At 41.3% G+C, this 13,016-nt stretch overlaps 1 protein-coding gene across 1 annotated transcript in view; it reads left to right on the top strand.

Moving 5' to 3' along the window:
* Positions 1–567: 567 nt before the first annotated feature.
* TMEM273 (transmembrane protein 273) overlaps positions 568–13,016 on the top strand; it is a 34,858-nt gene continuing 22,409 nt past the window's right edge. Inside the window, exon 1 of the mRNA XM_043596831.1 lies at positions 568–736. Coding sequence (XP_043452766.1) covers positions 691–736 — 46 coding nt within the window. The 5' untranslated portion in view covers positions 568–690. The remainder of the gene's footprint in view (positions 737–13,016) is intronic.

Genomic DNA, 13,016 nt, shown 5'->3' with positions numbered 1-13,016 from the left:
CTTTGTCATGATGTCAGGATGGTGGTAGTTACTGCACCTGAGCTAGACCTTGCTGTTGACTGTGCAGATAAAGAAGCACCTACATTTCCATATCATAAGTCTTTTTTACAAGTATTTGGATATTGGATAAATATTTGGATTCAGCATAACTGGTTTCTTTTATGATCCTAGCTACTTTATTTTGGACATCAAAAATGTTATTCTGAGAAGAGAGTCATAGGCCTCCCCGGACTCAGAGGTGTCGTCCCTGACCCAAAGCTGCGGGGGTTTCTGCAGGACCCGGACATCCATGTTGACCAACTTTGCCCACACCCCCCTCCCAGACTTATCGGCCTGGGTCTGTGGGCAAGAATCTGCACCCAGGTACCCTTCTGTTCCTGTGCTGTGTGTGTGTGGTGGGGGGCAGATCACAGGAGATAGTGTTGGGTGATAACTAGTACCCCAGCGTGCCTCAGTGAGCCCTCACCGTGGGCTTGTTCCCTTCCACCGACTGACAGGGCAAAGGCAACACGCACTTCCCTCAGCCCTGCCCTTCGACAGAGCTGAGAGGAACTGAGCAGCCTCCCCACTGTCGCCGTGGCAGCAGCTTCCGCCTTGTCTGTCACGAGGAACGTGGCTTCTGTCCCTCACAGCCTTGGGTCAGACAGCCACAGTGCTTGCTCGGAGGGGAGCCAGGAGCAGAAAGCCAGCATGGGCTTCGGGGCCAGCATGCTGAGAGCCCTCCTCCTTCTCCTAGGTGAGTGAGGAATGCAGAGACAGGGTGGACGTGACTCGTCCATGGCAGGGGTGCCTCAATGAGTGGGAAACTGGGGGAGCATTAGCTCACTGGGGCTCAGTCCCTGAAGCACAGATGAGTCCCTTTGAATAGACAGCTCTTCTCAGTTTGAGACACAAGGCAGTGAAAATGATTTTTGTTTGTTTCCTTCCAGCTGCAACTTACAAAGGCTTCTTCTGGGCCAGAGGGGAACAGGAAAGGGTCATGTGGTAGAAAGAGCTTTGAGCTTGGGACTTAGACCAACCTGGCTTTAAATCATGGCTCCATTGGTACCAAACGGCAGCAAGCTTCTTAGACTCTCTCTCAGTTTCTGAACCAGTAAAATGGGGGATAATAATGCCTAGCTTCCAGAATTGTATGAAAATTAAGCTCCATTTAATTAAGTCAAACCGAAATAATTACATAAAATGAGAAAATGTGGGGATGTAGGTGCTTCTTTATAGTCAGTGGTGAATCAGTCTTATTGGGGAGCGGAGTAGGCTCTTAGTCACCCAGAAGTATCCTGGTTTTTTTAAAGTCATCATTAGTTCTGTGCATCAAAAGCAGGAAGAAGGGAGAAAGGCAGAGACTAACGGAAAAGTAGGGCCAGATACAGAGGGAGAGATAGAAGACCAGAGAAGCAGACAGGGAGGAAAAAAACAAGAGAGATAGGGACCGAGGCATAGAATGATGATTAGACATGAGATATGTGTAGAAAGAAACAGGGTTGAAAGAGCCATGTGACTTTGCAAAATTCCCTTTGACATTAACTGTTATCTCTTAAAAAGGCAACAAAATAGTCCCTCGTCTCCACAAAGATGCTGTTTCTCAGAACTTGCACTGGGTCAAAACTCAAAGGCAAGCAGCCTGTCTTTGGATCTAATCTTCTGTCGGGGAAGCAACAGCCTGTATCCTGGACATGGCAGTGTTATTCCCACGTCCCTGAAGCCGGCACCCAGCCTGGGAGGGAACAAAGACTTTGGCTTTCTGGGAGCTAGCCTGTCAGTCAGAGAGCCTCAGCATCTATCAGTTTACACATGGAAATGGGCACATGTAACGAGTGGCAGTGGCAGTGAGGGGGTGGCTAGAATCAACAATCAAGAACTCAGAGTGTGTAGGGCAGAAAATGCAAAGTGTGCTCCGTAAAGCGGCAGAAGGTGGCAGATGTTCTAACCCGTGTCTGCTTTTGACCTTACCTAGATATACAAACCAGTGGGTCCTGGGGGAAGGGGGAGGAAGTTAAATTTAAGAAATCCAATGAAAAAAATGTGCGTATTGTACAAACAGGCAGCTTGCTGAAGAAATCCAAACAAACCTTGAAATGCTTGAAGACCTTGAAAATGCTGAAGGTCGCAAATAGTAAAACAAATAGCCACATTTAACATTTTGAGTGCGCTTGATAGGCTGCATACTCCCCTAAACACTCGAGTTCGCTCATTCTATCCCTACGACAGATTTATGAAAGAGGTCCCACCATGATCTACACTTTATGGATGGGGTTTTAATTCGTTGGCCGAGACATCACAGCTGGTTAGTGTTTTCACATATTATTAGTAGAGAAAGTAGCATTTTGGAGTGTGTATCTAGCTCTACACCTGCTGAATGTTAATCCTTTTCTGCTATTTACCGGTCCCGGGATGTGAACGGGCTGTTGATCCTTTCTGCTCAGTTTTCTCATCTGTAAGTTGGGGATGATTGTACCAATCTCATAGGGCTATTGAGGGAACTCAAGTCTGTTACCACATTTAAAGCATGTACCTGGTATCTGCCATGGGGTGAGCACTCACTGTTGGATATTTGGAACACTACTTGAACCAATTTTCTCAGAAGGCAATTTGACAATATGTAGCAAAGTGTAAGCTGTTCACGATCTTTTATCTGGAAATTCCACCTTCAGGTACTTATCCTGTTGAAATAATAGGATAAAACCTCCCCAAAATATTTAATGGGGTGCTTCAGCACTGCTGACCCCAGTGGAAACCAGAAACAAGTGATTTTCAGTTGGAATCTGGCTAAATCAATTATACTTGAATGTTTCTAATGATATCCAATATGTTTACATAAAAGACATAATTTCCTTGGAACTGACATGGACAGAGGAGAAGTGACAAAGTGACAGTTACAGAGTTATCGTTAGGTAGTTATATTTTGCAATATGTTTGCTTGCCTCTCCAAAAATTGGCTGGAAGTAAATACAGCAAATTGTTAATTGTTTCCTTTTACTCTTTCTAGGAAATAGGATAAGGAGGCATCTTTTAGTTTCTTTGGATTGAAATTTCTCATAATGATCTTATATATATTCTTAATACCAAATAAACTTCTGTGCAACAAAAAATAGCATGATAGCCTGTTGAAAGTTGTAAGAAATAGTGGAGACTTTCCTTTATGAGAAGCTGGTGAAAGAGATCTTGAGGATTACTGAGTGACACCCTGTAACTGAGGGCAGGTGACCAGGCCGGCCACCCCAGGATGTGTGGGAGACCTGTGTGTGAGGACTCCTGGGGACATGGTAGGCATCTCTGCCTATAGACTCCAAGGCTTGCATGACTCCAAGGTCAAGGCTTGCATGATCCACTATTCCCACCCCCCCACCCCCCCCGCCTGCCCAGAGTAGCTGCAGAGTTTTGGGAAAACCAATTTTCAAGTATTCTAAAACTATTTTTAAAACTGAGATCCATGTAATGAACATATGGACTCAACACCTTGAATTACACATTAAAAACCTCAGCTGGTTGTTTTAGATACATGGATTTGAAGGGAGATAGGTAAATCAACGCTTCCATCAGAGAAACGGAATGTCACAAATGGAGTTAATGCCCTTTAGGCTCCCCTCCTCTGTCTGGTTTTCCTCTCTCCTCCAGAGGAAACAGCACCTCTGTACTTCCTTCCTGTGCTGCTTTCTAGGTGTTCAACTTGTGACCTGAATGTCACCACAGCATACTCAACCTGCTGCATTAGCTCCCCATTCTGATCACATACATCTGTTTCAACTGCCCACTGGATTCTGATGCAACACTGTATCATAATTTAGTCATACATTCTGGTACTGACAGATTTGGATTGTTTGTAACTTTTTGCCTCCGTAGCCGATGCTGCAATGGGCCTTTCCATCTTCTAGAACCATCATTCTTCTGGGAGACAGTCTGGAAGAGGTGTCATTGTCATGGGGATGCGTGATTCTCCCTTTATTGGATATTTCCAGATTGCTCTCCGTTAGTGAGATCTGGACATCTCTGTCCCTCTACAGATTTAGTAAGATTCAGTATTGTCACACTTTTTTTTTGCCTATCGGAGTTGTAAAATATTATCTCCAAGTTTTTAGGTTACGTGTTCCTGATTACTAGTGAGAATATGTAATGTATGTTTACCAGAGAGCCAGGATTCTTTGTTCTGTAAGTTTCTTGTTATTTTTCTTTCGTTATTGGTCTTTTACATATTTTTCACAAATATGCTATCTCAGTATATTGCTTATCTTTTATTTTGGTGGCGCACTTTGCTCTGCAGAAGTCTCTAAATGTGATACAATCACATTTTTCATTCTTTGACTTTTGGCGTGTTTGGGTTTTCTGTCTTGTCTAAGAATTTGGCCTTTTTTTTTTTTTTTTTTTTTTTTTTTTTTTACTTTGAAGCAGTTGCATTTTTCACAATTGGACTTTTAATTTGTTTGGAATTTATTTTGTGTGTGGCCTAAACAAAGGATCCAGTTTTACTTTCTGGGGGGTATAAAACATCCATTGTCTCAATATCATTTATTTAACAATCTTTCCTTTCTCTCCTGCTTCGCCATGCTTCTTCTATTTTACACCCATTTAATGAGTGTTTGAACTGTTAATGGGATTCCTATTCTGTGCCACGTTTTGCATATGTCTGTGTTGAGTCATGTCACACTGTTTTATTTACTGTAGCTTAGAATCTTGGTAACGTGTAGGCAAAATCCCTTCTCCTCCTTCTCCTTCATCTGTTTCCCCTCCTTCTCCCCCCGCCCCCTCCTTTTTCTCCCTTTCCCTCTCCCTGGCCCTTTCCCCCTCCTTCTTTGGCATTAAACCCAGCTCTTACTATGTCTTCTCCCTTGCATGTAGAATGCTTTTCTGGAAAGCGTCATACCGACCCACTTCCTGAAAGCTGATTCTGAGCATGGTGCCTCGCCCGGCACGTCTATGTAGGTTTCATTTGTTTCTCACAAATAGCCCACAAAGCAGATGCTCTTATCAGCATGCCTATTTCACAGAATGAGGAAACTGAGGCGCAGAGTGATAAAGTAGCTTACCAGAGGTCACCACAGCAGGTGAGTGGGACTGCTGGAATTCAAATGCAAATATTTTGATGCCAAAAAGCTGTATTTTTAGCTCTAATACCAAACTGCCTCCCAGCTGAGAATAGAAAGTAGTAGTGTCATCATGGAAAACTGACATGACTTTTAAAACTGTTCTTTCAGTCTTCTATTTCAAGATAGTTTCAAACTTAAAGAAAAGTTGTAAGAATAAATCATACAAAGAACACCTATATGATTTGCTGACTTCTTAATCAAATTACGGTTTGCTTTATCTTATGTGCTGTCTATAGAGAGATATGTTTATATAAAACAAATTAATATATATTATATATGTTTATGTGTATATATATATACACACACATATATATGTATATGCGCGCGCACACACACACACACACACATATATTTAGAGAGAGACAGATCTTTTTCTCAGAGCCATTTGAGAGTAAGTTGTATATATCATATTTTTTTTTAACTTCTAAATACATTAGTGTGTATTTCTTTTTTTTTTTTATGTTTTATTTATTTTTAAGAGAGAGACAACGCGAGCAGGGGAGGGACAGAAAGAGAAGGAGACATAGAATCCGAGGCAGGCTCTAGGCTTTGAGCTGTCTGCACAGAGCCCGATGTGGGGCTGGAACCCAGGAACTGTGAGATCATGACCTGAGCCAAGGTCGGATAATCCAACGGACTGAGCCACCCAGGCACCCTGTCAGTGTGTATTTTTTAAGAATAGAGACCATCTCTTGCATAACCACAGCATAGTTATCAACGACAAGAAAGTTAACATTGACAAAGTCCTTTCACTGTCTCAGTTAGTATTTCAGTACACCCACCAATGCCCTTTGTAGCTTTCACTGAGCTCAGCAAAGGACCCAGTGGAGGGGAAGGTGTTACATTTGGTAACCTTGTTTCTTTAGCCTTCTTTATCTGGAACATCGAGACAACCTTTGTCTTTTATGGTTGATATTTTAGAAGCTTCCATCTCCTTTTTTTTCATAGAACAGTCCTCATTTTTGAGTTTGCCTGATAGTCTAATGATTTCAGTTATCCATTTCGTGCTAGAAAAAGCATAACTTCTCTTGGGTCCTTCTCAGGGTTTTGCATTTGGAAGCATTAAGATACCTATCTGAGAAAGGCTCACGTACATAATAATAAAAGACTTACAACTAGATTTTGGATTATGTTTGTCACAATTCTAAATAAATTATTTGCCACTTAATTACTAACTGATCCATATTGTTAAATTTTGCTAAAATACTGTTCTAAGAATAGCTATTGATAAGGTCTGGTGAAATTTCTAAGGCATTTTCTCAGAGGTTTGCACCTTCCTCTTTAAAAGGCTGCCATATAAAATATTCCTATGGTCTCTAATTCCAACCAAAGCGTCAGCCATCTGTCTCTGTTTTAATTCTGTTGGAAAGCACCCGCTGAAATCTATGTATTATTATAATCATGATAATAAAAGAAATACAATATCACTTTAATTATGTTCCAGTGGCTAAAACATTCTTCACTGAAAGAGCCAGAGTTATTGAAGAGAGCAGAGGCTTTCCCCCCCCCTTAATTTATAATGAAAAGATGGCAGAGGCCTGGGTAAAGAGAATTAAATTCGTTTTTATCTTACAAGTCAAAGTCATCACTTTATTCCTTGGCTCTTAGTCCCTGAGATCTTTGTAAAAATCTTTCCTGACAGCTTTTCCCCTGTTTCAGATTCCTGCCAACACAATGTTTCAGATTTGAGCAGTGTGTGGATTCCAGGTGGAAAGAATTCTTCACTGCTGGTTTTCTTTTGCTGTGTAACAGTTTACAACAAATGTAACAAAAGAAAATGATACACTAGGGTCACTCAGAAAGGCTGCAGAAGGTGAAGGAAGAAGTCATGACCCCAGAAAGGCGAGGCAAAATGTCTTGATCAAGCAAGAATATTCTGCATGACTTTTGCCCATTTTCTAACTGATTTGCTTGGTTTTTCCTTTTCTATTGAATTTTAAGAGTTCTTAATTTGTCTGAACATGAGTCCTTCGTCAAAACATGCAATCTGCAAATATTTTCTCCCAGTCTCTAGCTGATCTCTTCATCCTCTCCACAGAGTTCTTCACACAGCAAAAGTACTTACTTTTAAGTAAGTCTAATTTACTGATATTTTTTCTCTTATGGATCATGCTTTTGATATCCCATTTGAGAAGCTTTCACCATGCACACCCTAAGTCTCCAAGACTTTATTTTACGTTTTCTTTTAAAAGTTGTCAACTAAAAAATAGAATAGAATAGAATAGAATAGAATAGAATAGAATAAAATGAAAATAAAAACAAAAATAAAAGCCTTGATTGGGGCCTCAGAATTGCAACTCAGGAAACACAGCTTTGGGCAGCAATCCAAATAGCGCCCCTCCAGGGGACAGAAGTCAAGGGTGTCTAAAGACAAAGGGAATGCTTATATGTTGTTTACAAAGAATTTCCATTGCTGTCGGCAATAGAAAAGTAATCTTGACTGAATATAATTGGTTACTAAGGCTATCGCTGAGCAATCTCTTACCATATATAGCAGGTGGGTAGGTGTTCAGGCTGAGTCCTTGCAATATTTGCAGCTTGGCCCAATTCAAAAGTTCATGGTTCTACCCGGTGAGGATGTACATAAGCCCCATCTCCTTCATGGCCTCCTGGTTCCCTTTAAAAATCCCTTGACATGGGGCGCCTGGGTGGCGCAGTCGGTTAAGCGTCCGACTTCAGCCAGGTCACGATCTCGTGGTCCGTGAGTTCGAGCCCCGCGTCGGGCTCTGGGCTGATGGCTCAGAGCCTGGAGCCTGTTTCTGATTCTGTGTCTCCTCTCTCTCTGCCCCTCTCTCGTTCATGCTCTGTCTCTCTCTGTCCCAAAAATAAATAAACATTGAAAAAAAAAATCCCTTGACATAAATCACCCCATTTCCACTTCACCTTTCACAAAATTATATAGTTTTATATTTTATATTTAAATCTATGGGCCGTCCAGAGTTATTTGTGAATTTAGCTCAGGATGCTTAATTGGTGTTGTTATTGCTGCCTGTAGATATTCAATTGCCCCAGAACTATTGGTGGGAAAAACCATCCTTCCTCTGTTGCATTGAATCTATAATCTATAAATCAATTTGGGGAGATTGGACATTTTTGTTATGTTGTGTTTTCCATGAATTCAGTTTGTATTTCCATTTGTTAAGATTCTTTATTTCTCTCATTACTGTTGTGGATTTTTAAAAAATGTTTATTTATTTATTTTGAGAGAGAGAGAGAGAGCTGGGGAGGGGCACAGAAAGAGGGAGAGAAAGAGAAAATCCCAAGCAGGCTCTTTGCTGACATCAAGGAGCCTGACGTGGGGCCCAAACTCACTAACCATGAGATCGTGACTTGAGTTGAAATCAAGAGTTGGACGCGTAGCCTCCGGAGCCACCCAGTCACCCCTGTTGTGGAATTTCTAGTATGTGAGACCTGTACATGCATTATTAGACTTATACCTAAGTATTTTGGGGGGGAGTGACAGTAAGTTGTGTTGTATGTGAATTTGCTCTTTCTATGTGTAATTGTTGATATGTAGAAGTGTAACTGATTCATGTATGTCGATCTCGTATTCTGCCACTTTAACGAAATCTCTTATTAATTCTAGGTGTTAGTTTTTAGATCCCTTGCAAATCTGTATATAGATCAAGATCTGCAAATGGTCTTATATCTGCCTTTCTGAATGGTATGCTTTTTGTTTCTGTTTCTTGCCTTATTGGACAGCTGGAACTTCTAGTCCTTTATTGAACAGGTGGGGTGATGGCAGATTGTTTGTTCTTGATGTTAGTGGGAATGCGTCTTGCTTCTCACTATTAAGTAAGATGTTACTTGCAAGGTGTTGTTTTGTTGTTGTTGTTGTTGTTTTCGTTGTTGTTGTTTTTTTATAGTTTCTTAGTTAAGTTGAAGACGTTTCCTTCTCTTCCTAGTCTTCCAAATATTCTTTCATGAGTGGCTGTAGAACTCTATCAAATACCTTTCCCACATTGCTTGACATGATCATATGATTTTATTCTTCAGCTTGTTAATATGGTAGATTACATTGGTGGATTTTGGAATACCCAACTAGCCTTGCATCCCTGAATAGACTCCATTTGGTCACGATGTATAGTTCCTTCATTTTGCTGAATTATACTTGATAACATTTTGGAAAGGCCATTTGAATCTATATTCATGAGGGATACTGGTCTGTAGTTTTCTTTTCCCCCGCACCATTTTTTCTCTGGTTTTAATGTTTAAGTAATGTTGTTTCATAAAATGAATTAGGAAGTGTTCCCTCCTCTTCTATTTTCTGGATGGGATTTGTGTATAAATGATGTATGTGTTTCTTTAAATGTTTGCTAGGATTCTCCCCTGAAACTGTCTGGGCCTGCAGATTTCTTTTTGGGGGGTTGCAGATTATGAATTCAATTTCCTTAATAGTTACAGGGCTGTTCACAGTATCTGTTTCATATTGGGTGAGTTGTGACAGCTTGTACTTTTTGAGGAATTAGTCCATTTTATCTAGGTCACCTAGTTTTTGTGTGTAGAGTTGTTCACAATATTTCCTTACTATTCTTCTGATGTCTACATGGTCTGCAGCGAGATCCCTGTTTAACTTCTGATACCGGTAATTAGCGTCATCCCTCCTTTTTCCTTTGTCAGCCTTGCTGGAGGTTTGTCAGTTTGTCAAAGAACTGTTTTTGGGTTTTTTTTCCCCATTGATTTTCTCTATTATTTTTCTGTTTTCAATTTCACTGATGTATTTTTCTAAAAAATTTTTTTAGTGTTTATTCTTGACAGAGAGAGAGAGAGAGAGTGTGTAAGCAGGGGAGGAACAGAGAGAGGGGGAGACACAGAATCTGAAGCAGGCTCCAGGCTCCGAGCTATCAGCACAGAGTCTGAGGTGGGGCTCGAACTAGTGAACTGTGAGATCATGACCTGAGCCAAAATCAGACATTTAACTGACTGAGCCATGCAGGTGCTCCTCAATCTCCTTGATTTCTGCTCTTATCTTTATTATTTACTTCCTTCTGCTTCTTCTAGCTTTATTTTGATGTTCTTCTGGTTTCTTCAAGTGGGATATTAGATTATTGTTTGAAGACTTTTCCTCTTTTCTCATGTAAACATTTATGATATAAATTGCCCTCTCAGCACCGCTTTAGCTGCAACTTATAAACCCCGTGTGTGTCTTCATTTTCATTTGATAAATAAATATTTTTTAATGTTTATTTATTTTTGACAGTGAGAGAGAGACAGAGCATGAGCAGGGGAGGGGCAGACAGAGAGGGAGACACAGAATATGAAGCAGGCTCCAGGTTCTGAGCTGTCAGCACAGAGCCCGACGCGGGGCTCGAACCCACAAACTGTGACATCATGACCTGAGCCGAAGTCGGAGGCTTCACCGACTGAGCCACCCAGGCGCCCTGGTAAATAACTACTTTGATTTCCCTTGGGACTTGCTTTTTGACCCATGAATTATTTAAAGTATTGTTGGTTTCCAAGCATTTGGAAATTTTCCTGTTATCTTTCTACTGTCAATTTCTAGTTGAGTTCATTGTGATCACACGTTGTATCATTTAAATTTCTCTAATTTAGTTGAGGTTTGATGCAGAATATAGTCTAGATATCTTGGTATATCTTACAGAAGGGCTTGAAAGAATGCCTATTCTGCTGGTGTTGGGTCCTATTGTTTGATAGTGTCGTTGAATTCTTTTCACATCATCAATTTTTTGTCTAGTTGTTCTACCACTTGTTGAGAGAGTGTTATCGAAGCCTTGATTGATTGATTGATTGATTGATTTTTAATGTTTATTTTTAAGAGAGAGAGAGAGACAGAGTGTGAGCAGGGGAGGGGTAGAGAGAGAGGGAGATACAGAATCCGAGGCAGGCTCCAGGCTCTGAGCTGTCAGCACAGAGCCCTACGCGGGGCTCCGACCCACGAACCATGACATCATGACCTGAGCCGAAGCTGTATGCTCAACCAACTGAGCCACCCAGGTGCCCCGATCGAAGCCTTTAACTCTAATTGTGCCTCTGTCTATTTTTCCTTTCAGTGTTATAAGTTTTTGTTTCACATATTTTGTAGCTCTGCTGTTTGATTATAGATATTTAGGATTACTATGTCTATTTGGTGGATCGACTCTTTTATAATTATGAAATGTAATAAAATGTCATGTAATATCTCTGGCCCTAATAATTTCCTTTGCTCTGAAATTTATCTGATATTAATATAACTGATGCCTCTTTTCTTTTTGCTAACGCCTGCATTTCTTCTGCCATTCTTTTACTTTCAACCTATCTATATCATGTTTGGGGTGAGTTTCTTGTAGACAGAATATGGCTCAACCATTTTTTATTTAGACTTCATGTTTTTAACTGGTCCACATTTACAATTTACATTGTTATGTTACAGCCTTCAGTCTGCCACTTTATATTTCGATTTCTCCTTGTTCTCTTTGTTTCATTTCTCTTTTCCCTACCTTCCTGTATGTTACTGGAACATCTTTTAGAATTCTATTTGATTTGTCTATAGTGTTTTCGAACATATTGCTTTTCATAGCCTTTTTAGTGGTTGCTGTAGGTATTACATTATGTACACATAACGTATCACCATCTATTGTTGTCAACATTTTCACAGTTCAAGTGAAAAGAGGCAATTGTGTCTCTGTCCCTTTCTTCAATATTTCCTCTACAGACACTGAGAACTACAATAGACGTGTTATTTTTTAGCCTGAACTGTCACACATAATTTAGAAATCTTAGAGGAGAGCGAAAGTCTGTTTTATTGACTCATATTTTTAGGAGCTGTGGCAGCCACACTGTGACCTCAGGCCACATGCTGTGTCCAGCGGGGCTCCCAAGGTCCTCAGCCACTTTGCCTTCTTCTCTACACCTTTTAGGATTTTCTTATGTTTGTTTTCGTGTAACATCTAGGCTTTAAGCTATACTTAATGAGAGGAATAGGGAAAAGTAAGCCTATTCTAGTTTGCATTCCAGAGATGGGGGCCTGAAATGAGTTTTTAAGAGGCCTGGCAGATGGGTGATTTGGAGGAAGCTCTTTGGGGAGGGGCCTGGGATACTTAACATCTCTCAAACATACGGCACTGATCTAGGGGATCCTGAGGGGAGAAACATGCCTCATGGGGTAAGGGCGGTTGGGGTGACCTCAGCACAGTGCCTGCTGGGAATTGCCCGTGGTCCTTGCACCCTGGACGGAAGCTGGCCCGGCTGGCACACAGATCAGCAGACTTTTTCACTCACTTCCAAATTAAACCACTTGTGCTTCCTCCTTAAAGTCACTGTAAGCATCTCTGTCACATCCAGACCCTCATTTATCCTCCAGAATTGCTTGAACTGCTCCTTTTATTAAATTTGATTCCATTAAATAAGGGGCTAATGGTTCTCAGTAAGATGAACTGGCTTTCTCTCTCCTGCTCATCTGAACAAAACGGATGAGCAGCTGGGGAATTTCTGCCTGGAATCTGGCTGTACCCCCTCAGAAACCTAGGCAAACCTTTGGGCCGTGTTGTCAATGAGCTGCTGTCCGGGGGAAGAGGTGAAAGGTGTGGAGCTGGGCTCCTGGGCCACCGTGCTGTCCTGGGACACATGGACACTGGGGCTTTCTCTTTCATTAAGCAAATATTGATTTCTGTCAGGCTCTGCTGCAATACAACGTCAGGCCCCTATCTGAAGGAACTGACAGTCTATAGGAAGGACAGTCGCAATGTGGTATGTTTTTTTTTTTTTAATTTTTTTTTTTAATGTTTATTTATTTCTGAGACAGAGAGAGACAGCACATGAGTGTGGGAGGAGCAGAGAGAGAGGGAGACACAGAATTGGAAACAGGCTCCAGGCTCTGAGCCATCAGCCCAGAGCCTGACGCGGGGCTCGAACTCATGGACAGTGAGATCGTGACCTGGCTGAAGTCGGACGCTTAACCGACTGCGCCACCCAGGCGCCCCTGCAATGTGGTATGTT

This window comes from Prionailurus bengalensis, chromosome D2 (assembly GCF_016509475.1).
Source record: "Prionailurus bengalensis isolate Pbe53 chromosome D2, Fcat_Pben_1.1_paternal_pri, whole genome shotgun sequence".
Classification (NCBI taxonomy): Eukaryota; Metazoa; Chordata; class Mammalia; order Carnivora; family Felidae; genus Prionailurus; species Prionailurus bengalensis.
This window is presented reverse-complemented; position numbering and strand designations above follow the sequence as displayed.